This window comes from Oncorhynchus tshawytscha, linkage group LG15, assembly GCF_018296145.1.
Source record: "Oncorhynchus tshawytscha isolate Ot180627B linkage group LG15, Otsh_v2.0, whole genome shotgun sequence".
Taxonomy (NCBI): domain Eukaryota; kingdom Metazoa; phylum Chordata; class Actinopteri; order Salmoniformes; family Salmonidae; genus Oncorhynchus; species Oncorhynchus tshawytscha.
This window is the reverse complement of record NC_056443.1, coordinates 2,951,833-2,965,536: the sequence shown is the minus strand read 5'-3', so window position 1 is coordinate 2,965,536 and position 13,704 is coordinate 2,951,833. Positions and strand designations below refer to the sequence as shown.

At 39.5% G+C, this 13,704-nt stretch overlaps 1 protein-coding gene across 1 annotated transcript; it reads left to right on the top strand.

Moving 5' to 3' along the window:
- The first annotated feature begins 5,235 nt into the window (after positions 1 to 5,235).
- Positions 5,236 to 9,630, top strand: LOC112264569 (extensin-2-like). Its single transcript, XM_024441257.2, has 3 exons — positions 5,236 to 5,595; positions 6,786 to 6,921; positions 7,319 to 9,630. Exons 1-3 carry the CDS (start codon positions 5,324 to 5,326, stop codon positions 8,363 to 8,365), a joined length of 1,455 nt encoding a protein of 484 aa, XP_024297025.1. The 5' UTR covers positions 5,236 to 5,323; the 3' UTR covers positions 8,366 to 9,630.
- The last annotated feature ends 4,074 nt before the right edge of the window (positions 9,631 to 13,704 follow it).

The window sequence follows — 13,704 nt, the reverse complement described above, 5'->3', positions numbered from 1 at the left end:
GCATTTTGTGAAAGTGTGATATGTGGTGCAGTTATGTGTGTCTGATGGCAGTGTATTCCAGACATGGGAAGCTCTCACAGAGAATGCAGATTTACTAAAGGTGCTTTTCCTTAGGGGAACTATACAGTCACCTCTCGTGACAGACCTTGTGGATCTGCTGCAATATGTCTGGGTTTTCTGTTTAACAAAAATATTGAGTGGAGGGGGAGCCAGGCCATTAAGGATCTTGAATACAAGACATGCGTCGGTGTATTGCACAAGATTTTCCCAACTCAAGAGCTCATGCTTTCTAAGGATGTGACAATGATGATGGCTATTGGGCTTCCTATCAAGCACTTTGAGAGCCTGTTTGTAGACAGACTGAATAGGTTTTAATGTTGTACAGCAAGCTTGGGCCCAACTAGTCAAGCAGTATGTTAAGTGGGGAGTATCATAGATTTGAAGTACAGTTTTGCTACCTCTGTAGTCAAACAATTTCGTATAAATCGGAAATTAGCTAGGTTGAATTTGGTTATTTGAATTACCTTTTTCACATGCTTTTTAAAAGAGAGGTTGGAATCAAGTATGATGCCAAGGTACTTAAAATCGGATACCACCTGGAGCTTCTCCCCTGACACATAGACATCTGGCTCAGTAGCATCTGTTGCTCTCTTTGTGAAGAACATGCAAACAGTTTTTTTCACATTGAGATGCAGACACGAGTCACTGAGCCACTTTGTAACCTGGACCATTACAGTAGTGAGTTCTTGTGCAGCTTGTTGTTTGCTCTTTGCATGCACATATATCACTGTATCATCTGCATACATTTGAACTTCAGACCCAGTACAGACAGAAGGCAGATCATTAATGTACAGGCTGAACAGGAGGGGCCCCAGTATTGACCCTTGGGGCACGCCCACATCATAGCTACGAGTGGGCGACAGCTCATTGCTCACTCTGACACACTGAGTTCTGCCTTCAAGGTATGATTTCATCCATCTCAAGGCATCAGGGGAAAAGTTGAACTTAGACAATTTTGTGATGAGAATCTCATGGTTAACAGTATCAAAAGCCTTCCTTAGGTCCAGAAACACAGCCCCAACAGCACCCCCTTTGTCCATCTTGGACTTCACATTTTCCAGAAGAAAGCAGTTGGCCGTTTCTGTGGAGTGTTTCGCTCTGAAGCCAAACTGCATGGAGTGTAATGTGAAGGGGCTGTTGTTGAGGTGGGCAATCAGTTGTTCTGCTACACACTTTTCAACAACCTTTGACACCACAGGTAGTATAGTAATGGGCCTGTAGTTACTCACGTTAGCAGGGTCGCCTGATTTAAAGATGGCCGTTATTATGGCCGACTTCCATACCCTTGGAAACACACCGAGACCAATAGATGTGTTGGTGACCTTAGTAATGGGGCCAATGAGTGACTCTTTTAAGAAAGGTAGAGTCCATCCCAAACACATCTTTGGCTTTAGAGTTCTTTAGTGAGCTAATCACCTTGTTCGCCTTTGACTCAGAAACCTCCCTTATGATGAAGACAGGTTGAGTGTCATTCACTAGCACTGAGCCCAAGAAACCAGTGGAGGGGTTCTGTGTCAGTACCCTGACAGAGTCAATAAAGTAGGAATTGAAGGCTATTGCTATTCCGTCTGCATCCTGTGTTAGATTGTTATTCATCATGATTTCTAGTCTTTTTGCAGTGTTACTATGGTCTTTCCCTGTTAACTTTTTTAGATTCTCCCATATCAATTTAGAATTTCCCTTTGCTTCACCAATTATGTTAATAAAAAAGTTTGCCTTGGCCTGTCTGATTTCTTTCATCACCTTATTTCTCAACATGGTAAACCTACGTCTGTCATGCTCTAATTTAGATTTTAGGGCTATTTTTAGAGCATAATCTCATTCTTTCATCAATTTCCAGATTTCTCCATTTAGCCAAGGAAGAGTGCTCTTTTGGCCAGGTTTGGATTTGATTTTCTTTAGGAAGCCATTTATTGTAGTCTGGATTGTGGATAGAAAAACCTGACTATCAGCTTCCACGTCTGTATAGGACAAGAGATCATTCCAGTTTATTCCCTTAATTGCTTTTTCAAAATAGTTTAATTCACTCTTAGGTATTCTGAGTTGATCCGGCTTTCTAACAGTAGAGAGGTTAAACCTGCTCTTAGACAGCTTTCTGGCTATAAGTGTCAGATTATGATCAGACAGCCCAGTAACCATATTGAATGATTTAGTCACTCTCTCTGGTTTATTACTGAACACCAAATCAATCTGTGTTTTAGAGCAACAAGTCACCCTGGTTGGCCCTTTAACTAGCTGTGTAAGGTCAAAGGTATTAGTGATTCGTTTTCAGCAGCAGGTGCATAAAATAATAACAGACAGACTAATTAGATCAACAATTCAAAACATAACTGCTACAAGTTATCTCGCGATTTAACTATAGCTAACTATGCATAAGTTTTGTTGTTCCTTTCCACCGGCACTGTAGAGCCTAAACAAATCTACACTATTGGAAAGCTGGGATTCCCAAATTTAAAATGAATTCCCCTCTATTAAACAGTAGCCATGTAATTGCAACAACGTAAAAGATATTCTAAGAATAGCCTGATTGGCAAATAATTTGCAGTGCATAGATCTCCCCCAAACATGAATATTTTAGCCTTGTATATAAATATGTCTAGTTAGATACCTTGCTTTTGAAGTAGCCAACCTTATCCATTTGATCTCTGATTCATTGAATGAGGGAATCATTTTATAAAGACAATAGTATAAAAAAATGTGGGAGGGGGGGACCCCCGCGCCACCCTTGCCGACCCCCTCGCTCCACAGTTTGGGAACCACTGGTCTAAATGGACAGACTTGGAAAAAGACAGCTCCTGCACTTAAGGCATAAGGCTATGGGAAGCAGCTTTCCCTAAGTAAATTTAATGAAATTATCAAAATTATATAGCGTACTCCTGTCTATACAGAATTTTAAAAATCATTCAAAATAGGCTACTAAAACATATTTTGGCCACAGAGGATCATTAGCTGCCCCTAGCCTTAAAAATTAATTGAAAGTGATACAAATGGATACAAATAGTGCAGTCTAAGCATATTTTCATGAGAGAATGCTAAATTCAATCTGTTGAAATCGCACTGTGGATGTATTAGACTTCAGAATTGCATTTGGGGGCATACTTATATTTCACTGTACAGCCTATGTACACAGAACTAAACTGTGAAGAGTGTTCACAAATATTAGTGCCATAGCTCTTATTGTGGGACTTTGACTAGTTAATCATCAATACACATAGTAGGATGTCTGGTAAGCTTTATGTGGCTCATTTCACAGTGGTTTCAGAGTCCCGAAATATGAGCTATCATGCTAATATTTGTGTAATCTCATTGCAGCTGTGTTCTGTGGGTGTCACTGAGTAGACTGATACCCCATTTCATTGAGCCACAATCCATAGGCTGTACAGTGAAATACAAGTATGCCCCCAAATGCAATTCTGAAGTCTAATACCAGTCAAAGGTTTGGAAACACCTACTAATTGAAGGGTTTCTTTATTTTTACTATTTTCTACATTGTAGAATAATAGTGAAGACATCAAAACTATGGAAAAACAGATATGGAATCATGTAGTGTTAAACAAATATATTTTAGATGCTTCAAAGTAGCCACCCTTTGCCTTGATGACAGCTTTGCACAGTCTTGGCATTCTCTCAACCAGCTTCACCTGGAATGCTTTTCCAACAGTCTTGAAGGAGTTCCCACATATGCTGAGCTCTTGTTGGCTGCTTTTCCTTCACTCTGCAGTCCAACTCATCCCAAACCATCTCAATTGGGTTGAGGTCGGGTGATTGTGTAGGCCAAGTCATCTGATGCAGCACTCCATCACTCTCCTTCTTGGTCAGATAGCCCTTACACAGCCTAGAGGTGTGTTGGGTCATTGTTCTGTTGAAAAACAAATGATAGTCCCACTGTGCGCAAAACAGATGGGATGGTGTATCGCTGCAGAATGCTGTGGTAGCCATGCTGGTTAAGTGTGCCAAGAATTCTAAATACATCACTGACAATGTCACCAGCAAAGCACCATCACACCTCCTCCTCCATGCTTCACGGTGGGAAACACACATGCAGAGATAATCCGTTCACCTACTCTGTGTCTCACAAAGACACGGCCGTTGGAACCAAACATCTCAAATTTGGACTCATCAGACCAAAGGACAGATTTCCACTGGTCTAATGTCCATTACTCGTTTTTCTTGTCCCAAGCAAGTCTCTTCTTATTGGTGTCCTTTAGTAGTGGTTTCTGTGCAGCAATTTGACCATGAAGGCCTGATTCACATGGTCTCCTCTGAACAGTTTATGTTGTGTCTGTTACTTGGAACTCTATGAAGCATTTATTTGGGCTGCAATTTCTGAGGCTGGTAACTTTAGCGCGAACCACCGCTAACTAAGCTAGCGTTTCACATCCGTTACATTGACATAATATGGACTTGGTCTTTTACCAAATAGGGCTATCTTCTGTATACCACCCCTACCTTTTCACAACACAACTGATTGGCTCAAAGCATGAAGAAGGAAAGAAGTTCCACAAATTAACTTTTAACAAGGCACACCTTTTAATTGAAACACATTCCAGGTGACTACCTCGTGAAGGCGATTGAGAGAATGCCAAGAGTGTGCAAAGCTGTCATCAAGGCAAAGGGTGGCTACTTTGAAGAATCTCAAATATAAAATATATTTTGATTTGTTTAACAATTTTTTGGTAAACTACATGCTTCCATGTGTGTTATTTCATAGTTTTTAACCCTTGAATTAGTAGGTGTGTCCAAACTTTTGACTGGTACTGTATGTCATAACACACAATAGGCTGACTGCGGAGGCCATTTCCCACAGTCAAAGTCCCACAATAACAGCTACAACACTAATATTTGTGGAAATTCTTTACATTTGTGTTATGTGGGTAACACTGAGTAGACTGATACCCCATTTCATTGGAACCACAATCCATAGGTAAGGCTGTACAGTGAAATATAAGTATGCCACAAATTATTTGTGAGTTTAATACATCCACAGTGCTTTTTCAACTTATTTTTTTTGCCAGGTAGCTAATTATTGTCTTTTGTTGAATTTATATAACAACATTCCCAACTTGTTTAGCATTATCTAGTCCAAATATGGCATGATTCCACAATTTGCAACCATTTGCATCACTTTCTATTAGGAACCTTTATTTTGAAGGCGACCCGCAAATTCCACTAATGTGGCTAATCCTTCATGTTTGCTGTCAATATGTAGTCATGCATTTCAACCGATTTGAACAGTCAAGGCAGAAGATCTACGGTGACGGACATGGATACAACAGCTCTGGTCTATAAGATCCTCTGTGCCCATAATGGGTATTTTGAGCTGGAAGAAATGCGTGCCAACTTTAGCACGCCAGAAGATGACCTGGATAGTGTTTTAGGGAATCAGGATATGTTTACCAGTGCTGTCTTTGAGGGAAACAAGCGGATATTTGCCAAGACGAAGATGAGATTATGCAGAGACAAGGAATGTAATGGCTGCAGCAATTTACATCTGTGTATATTCTACCTTTATGGAACGTGTCGATTCAATGAGGGGTAAACCTTGTTATTACTTTGGTCAATAAGGCCTGGTCAGACTCCCTAATATGCCGTTTTTTAATCATATTGCTGGGATGTCACCTATTAATTGCCTTGTTTTGAAATGTTCTATATAAAAAATGGTCTTGTATTATGCAACATGTAGGCTAATTTAAAAGACACGTTGTGAACAGTTGGTTGTAGTGGCAGTAGTCCGGTTAATATTGTTTGTAGATTTTTTTATATATATATAATGTGGTTCTAAATATTAAGATTTAGAGGTTGCAGTATGTATTTTGGAAACTGTAAAACGTTATTACAATGTCATTAAGACAAACAAAATGGTGTCATTTTACTGCAGCTAAAACACGGCCATAAAAGCTGGGGCGTGTTATTAAGCAACACAGCTATTCAATAGCCATTTTCATTTGATATTATATGCTTTCGCCAACATTTTCCCGTTAGTATTATCAATCTCAAAATGCTGTTTAAAAAAAGAAGGGCAGTAGGTCTATTAGGAAACTATTGCTTTCTTTTGATAAGGACTCCATTAAAGTGCTAGCCACTTCCCTCATTAAATGCCATTTTGACCATGCTAGTACTTCCTGGTTTCGGGGTTTATCGACATTTATGAAGGGGATGCTACCAGATAGCCCAGAATAAACGGATCAGGGTAGTATTAAAGGTGAGTCCACGTACTCACATAGGCAGGAGCTGCTTTCAGGAATTTAACTGGAGGATAGGGTGTCCCAGATTAGACTAGGTTTGGTTTACAGGAGTATTTATGGTCCTGCGCCCAGGTATCTAAGTGATTACTTTCCTCGTGTTGCGATGCACACAATCACAGCACCAGGTGAGGTGTTCCTGATGTGTGCTTATACAGACAGGTTCAGGAGTAATGCAGGGGAAGGTATTTTCTTGTTCTGGGCAGCTTTCAACATTTAAGTAAAAATATGTTTGTCTTCTGTGCCCATATGATGTAACTGCAATGAAGAGAGAGATGTTCTTCTCTGTTATTGTTTTATTATTTCACTGCCATACTGTGTTTAACTGTGTTCGATCTTGTCTCAAGGACCACAATGGAAATAAGTCCCAGACTTTGTGTGTTATCCTCTGATTTTGCTCATGTGCATGTATGGCTTTTTCAAGTTTTATGTGTGCTTGTTTTTTTAAATGGTCCAATTAATAAACTAGACATTGATTTTCAGACAACGGTGCCGCTTCTGTCATGAGCTGACGTCAGAATACAACATCAGAGTCCTGAGAGAGCATCACCTGGAGAAATTGGACAAGAGGGAGCTGTGTATGTTACTACTGCAGAATGACAACACCCTCTTACCCCCAGTAAGCTCGTATTTTCAGGCTCCTTGCAACTTAGTGGAAGCAATTTAAAAGCACACACACAAACATACATTCAGAAGATAAATTATGTTATATTCTTACTTGGAATAAAAAATATAAAAAATTCGTAAGTAAAATGGGTTCATACGAGAATGTACTAATGCATCTTAAATGCATGACAAAACATTTTTGAGCTGGACATGGGACGGGTTGGTAACCAACTGGCAGTGTTTTCTTTACTTCATTCTCTTGAGTCTTGTTCATATTTACATCATAATATAATGACCTAATACTGTATATCCTCTAAATTGAGCATGTAGATATCCAGAGTAAAGAAATGTAATTTCCATTTAATACATTTGATGTGCACCTACTAGGAGTGGTCTGTGTTTGTCTCCAGGTTTGCTACACATACAACAAAGGTAGTGGAGAGTACGGATACTGTCCTGACAAGGAGAAATGCAGAAGACTCCACGTCTGTCAGCGCTACATTACAGGAACCTGTGCTGCAGAGGTGGACTGTGACAGGTCTCACGACTTCTACGAGCCCCACCCACTCAACACCCTACAGCAGAGGGGAGTACCTAATGAACTGGTGGCATCCATGTTGTACACCTACCGCAACAACCAGGCCATTCAGTATGAGGAAGGCTCTAGACCTGTGTGTCATCCTCCTCCACCACCACCACCACCACCACCCCCACAAACATATCTCCCGGCCCACAATGTTGTCCAAAGAGAGACCCACTACATCCACTTGCAGCCAATCATAGTACACTCACAAGTGACCCCTTCAATGCTCTGCAATTTCAAGTTAAAATCACGTCCCTTTGTCCAGACCAAACCCAAGAGCCATACTAAGCCATCATCAGCTTCACACCAATCAAAACCCTCTAAACCACCTAAACCAGCTCCACACCAATCGGAGTCCGCTAAACCGCCTCCACCAGCTTCACACCAATCAAAACCCTATAAACCACCTACACCAGCTCCACACCAATCAAAATCCTCTCACACGGCTCCACACCAATCAAAATCCACGAAACCACCTTCACCAGCTCCACACCAATCAAAATCCTCTAAAGTGCCTCCACCAACTCCACAGCAATCAAAATCCTCTAAAGCGCCTCCACCAACTCCACAGCAATCAAAATCCTCTAAAGTGCCTCCACCAACTCCACAGCAATCAAAATCCTCTAAAGCGCCTCCTCCAACTCCACAACAATCAAAATCCTCTAAACCGCCTCCACCAACTCCACAACAATCAAAATCCTCTAAACCGCCTCCACCAACTCCACAGCAATCAAAATCCTCTAAACCGTCTCCACCAACTCCACAGCAATCAAAATCCTCTAAACCGCATCCACCAGCTCCACACAAATCAAAATCCTCTCAACCAGCTCCACATCAACCAAAAACAACCAAAGCTCCTCCATCAGCCAGGTGAAGATTAATTTTTGCGGAAACCAGAAATCACACAGTACCAGTCAAAAGTTTGGGGACACCTACTCATTTCAGGGTTTTTCTTTATTTTTGACCATTTCCTACATTGTAGAATAATAGTGAAGACATCAACTATGAAATAACACATATGGAATCATGTACTAACCAAAAAAGTGTTAAGCAAATCAAAATCACTTTATCGGGGTTGACAAAAGAGTTGTCAACCCCGATAAAATGTAATAATAATCCACATTTCCAGTTGCTTCAGGATTGTTTTCCTGCTGTGAAGAAACTGGTCAAATTAAGATCCTACATCGGTATCATACTGACAAGATATACAGTATGTACATGGGTCAGGATTTGAACCCTTGGGGGTAGGAGAAAACTGAGACTGTTTGACAGGAGCATTATCTCTCTGCGCCACCCCAAAGCTTTGCTTGTTACAATTTCATGATATCTTGATAGTTACATGTGTTTCCTAGACTACATCAGAAGAGAGCAGCATTGGCTGGATTTTAATTCATAACATTTGCGCTTCTAATATGTCTTTTATCAACTTTCTAATATAGAAATGAAGAAAGTGTTTATTGTGCAAAATCCTTATGTTTTGTGACTGACATGCTGGATATCTCAAGGCTATAGCCTGACAGAATTTCAAAAGAAACAAAGAGAAAAGTATTCTTTCTCTACAGTGCAGTGACCATTCCTCTCTGCCACCATAGCACTTGAAATGGAGGTCATACATTTGGACACCACAGAAACACTTTTTATATACAGTGCAAATAGTATATGAAGTCAAATGCATATCACCTGATCAGGGGTTGCTGGGCACAAAGGATCACCTGACGAAGAGGATTAACGTGCGAGTCCTACTGTACAGACGTAGGATATTAATTTGAGCCAGTTTTCTACAGCAGGAAAATAATCCTGCAGCAATAGGAAATGTGGATTATAATTATGGACATTTTTTAGGGCTTAATACATTTTTCGTTTGTGCGAATCAAGTTTGAATTTTCAAATTGGAAATGTAGAAGTTTAGAAGCATTTTATTAACTCATACGCTATAAGTTTGGGTGGTTAGAGCATTGGACTAGAAACCAGATGGTTGCAAGTTCAAATCCCTGAGCTGACAAGGTACAAATCTGTCATTCTGCCCCTGAACATGCAGTTAACCCATTGTTCCTAGGCCTTCACCGAAAATAAGAATTTGTTCTTAACTGACTTGCCTAGTTAAATAAAGGTTTTTTAAAAGTTTGCATTTCTTGCCAACGTGGTCTCAGAGCATTTCATATTATTCTGTATGTAAATCTGAGACACTCCATTTAGTATATGTTACGGAATGTATGGTATGTATTAATTTGTGGATGTTCATCATCCATTTCGTGTGATATGTTACGAATGGCAATTCATATGATATGTTACGAACTGCAATTCGTACAATACGTTACACATTTTCCAAATATAATATATGTTACAAATTTGCAAACATATATGTTACGAATTCCAATTTGTTGTGGCTAAGGTTAGCTAGGTTGCTAGCGCTAACGTTAGCTAGCTGGCTAACGTTAGTTAGGCTAATGGTTATGTTAAAGGGTTAGGGGAAAGGTTAGCTAACATGCTATGTAGTTACAAAGTAGCTAAAAATTAGTATGTAGCTGCTAAAATTGTCTGTGATGAGATTCAAACACACAACTTTTGGGTTGCTAGACATTTGTGTTATTCACCCAGACCAACCAGCCTCCTTTCGATTTTGCCTTAATGTAACTTCTATCTTATGTTACATTTGGTATGGTTACATATCATACTATGTTACTTCTAGTCTATTAGACCCATTCTCAGCAACAAAAGAGTGATCAAATGAAGATGTCCTAAAATGGTAAATGTGACGTAGTACAGTAGGGCTCACACACACGTGCTCCAACACATACCTTTATTGGTAAACAAACAGTCAACTTTATTAATATTGTCACTGTATTCAACCTTAACAGCAACGATTCCAAATGCGTAATGGCCAACAAATAATCCAGGGCAAACAACGGCAGAATAAAAAAATTGGGTTTGGCTGGCAGGGCCAGGCTTTTGCCGAGATACACGTCCAGGCTTTTTTTTAGCATCCCGTACAGTAACTTGTTTTTAGCCCCATTATGATCTATGATGTTCACAGACATAGGCAAGCACATTTTCTGTGCCAATTCAATAGTTATTCATAGTAGTAGTGGCATCCCACCTTTTCCGTAGGCAGTTCTATTTGCTCCACATAGTCTCCAGTCAATGTTGTCTCTGCAAATACTGTCAACATGTTGAGTCAATCACCCCAAAAAACTTTCTCATCGATGCTTCTTCCTGAGGATTTGATAATCTGAGCATGAATTAACCTATTTCAGTGTGGAATCATTTACAATTAGTAAGACTAACAAAGGTGCCATTCAAATGGTAATTTCCATTAGAAGCTGTTCAATAAATGAATATTGATATAACTATCTGTTAGAAATATTATGAATAAATGAATAAACAATAATCTAATTTTAAATAGAACTGTAACTAAGTAAACTTATACTCAGTTTTATTATATCTGATTAACAATATGAGTTCATAAGAAGGGATTGTGTGACATGGACAAGGAGTAATTAAAGTTAATGAACACCATTCCAACTAGGAAGAAAGGAATGGTTTGTGGATTAAGTAAACAGATAAGGTAGTTAACCTATAGTTGAACCGACGAAACTGAGCTCTGGGGTTTTTTAGATAAGGCTGTGAGTGCATTCCTAGGTTTTCTATTAATTAGAACTGTCAGTTAAGTGGTGATCGATAATGGTGAGGAGTCAAAAGTTAATTCAGCTGTGTTGTGTGTCCTGTGTATGTGCTAGTGGGTCCGAATGAACTCAGAATGTACTTTTAAAGTTCCCTTTGTCTTGGTCGGGAGGAGGGGATTCATTTTACAAGCATTGAAATTACGTCATGTTATTGTATATAAACTGTTGCTCGTGGGAGCGCGCTCCGAGAATAAATTCTGTTACCTAATATTGAAAAGACTGGTCTCCGTCTATTTTATGCAAACAAGAATCTTACAAATTCTCATAAAATAGATTAAGGGAATTCAATTAATGAAAACATATTGGAATAACTAAATTACAGTAACAATATCTATTTAAGAAACCTACAGTATCAATTATTTTGGCCAGAGTTTAGCACTCTCCCAACAGTGGGTTTGTGAACCCCCACTGTCATTTTCTCAAATGTTCTTGTGTACAGCTTTGTATTGCTTTGACCTTGACCACATTACTCTCTGATGAAAACATATTTACAGTAAGACAAAGTCATCATAAGCTAATTTATAATATTACAAGCATACGTTAGATACTGTACAGTATGCTATATGCTCTTTAGTTCTGTTTTTCGTGAGCTTGCTGAAGGCAAGACCACTTAAAAAAATGTACATACTCTTATTAGGTTTCAGCAAGGTATGCTTGCTGACAGCAAGGCCATTCTGGCACTCTTACATACTCTTATTAGGTGTGCTTGCTGAATTTGTTTTTGTTTGATTTGCCTTACTCTGCCATCTGTAGTGCCAAAACCGTAAAAGCTACCAACACCAAAATAACTTTAAAATGTGCATGCTGACTGTCTTAATTTTGCTTGAAAACAACTTTTGGATACTACTTATACTTTCCACACTACAACCATATTTGCATGAATTCCAATGTTTCAATGGCCATTGGATTGAATGGGGAAAATTGTGGTCGCTACTAGTTTTCAACCGTTTAACATAGAAATACCATTCAAACTTTAAAACGTGCAGACCGGTCTGGAATAGTGTGCTTGTGTACAGCTTTTTGATACTGTTTATACTTTAACTATAACCATTTAAAATTTGCATAAACGCTCCAAAGGCTTAAATGTGAAGTATTTGGATTAGCCACTGCTCTTGAATCCTTAAAGATGCAAACACCAAACCAACTTTGACATGTACAGACTGACTCAACTTAGATTGTTGATGCTTTTTGTACTTTTTGAAATATAACCATACAAATGAGCATAAAACCTGCATAGATTTCAATGGTCAAATTTGGATTTGTCAATGTTCTTGAACCATTTAAAAATGAACCAATGTTAAAATGTGCAGCTTGTCAATAGATCAGGTTGATTATATTTAGACTTTATAAACTATAAAACTTTTTGCATCACCAATCAATCTAATTCACAAACGTTGCCCCCTCTACCCTCGATTTAGCTAGAGGGAGCAAAGTGAAGAACTTTGATCACTTCTGGGGTTAATATGACCCACAATTCAGTGAAAACTGTAGTCACGTATCAACGTCCGGTGGCCGCGAAGTGTCCAACATGGCTGCATTTTTTCCATTTGTGAGCTTGACAATAGCTTACTAAAAATATATATATAGATTAAATTGATTTTAGCTTTGGCAAATAGGATTGATGTTCAAATTGGCTAAGTCTCATTGTGAGGAGCCTATAAAAAGTAGCTAGCTTCATATACATATTTTGGGGAATTCTGAAATGTATTGGAATAAATTACATAACTATAAAACTAGCTAGCCAGCTATGGGTAACTGTATAACCTGATGAAGACAGCATGTCTGTCAAAATGTTGGATATTAGGTTTTTAAATTATTGCATTTGAGCTAGAGTGTTTGGCTCTCCTTTTAATGTTTTAACTGTAGCTAGGTACCTGACAGGAGTGCTAGGTAGCTACATTAGCTTGCTAGGTGCATTAATAGCTTTAGGTTGGTTGTTTTTATGCTCAACTTGTCTCCCTACTCAACTTCTCTCCCTCAACAATAAGCATTTCAAATTTGCATTAAAACTCCATAGATTAGAATAGTACACTTTTAATTTCAGATGAGCGGGGCCTCCTGAGTGGCGCAATGGTCTAAGGCACTGCACCGCAGTGCTAGAGGCGTAACTACAGATCCGGGTTTGATCCCGGGCTATGTCGCAGCTGGACGCGACCAGGAGACCCATGAGGCAGCGCATACTTGGCCCTGCGTCGTCCGGATTAGAGGAGGGTTTGGCTGGCTGGGAAGTCCTTGTCCCATCACGCTCTAGCGACTCCTTGTGGTGACAGGGCTCATGCATGCTGACTTCATCGCCAGTTGTACTGTGTTTCCTCCGACACATTGGTGCAGCTGGCTTCTGGGTTAAGCGAGCACGTGTCAAGAAGCAGTGATGCTTAGCTGGGTCGTGTTTCAGAGGACACATGGCTCTCGGCCATGGCCTCTCCCGAGTCTGTACGGGAGTTGCAGCGATGGGACAAGGCTGTAACTACCAACTGGGGAGAAAAAGGAGTAAAAAGTACTAAAAAATAAGAGAGAATTTCAGATGAGC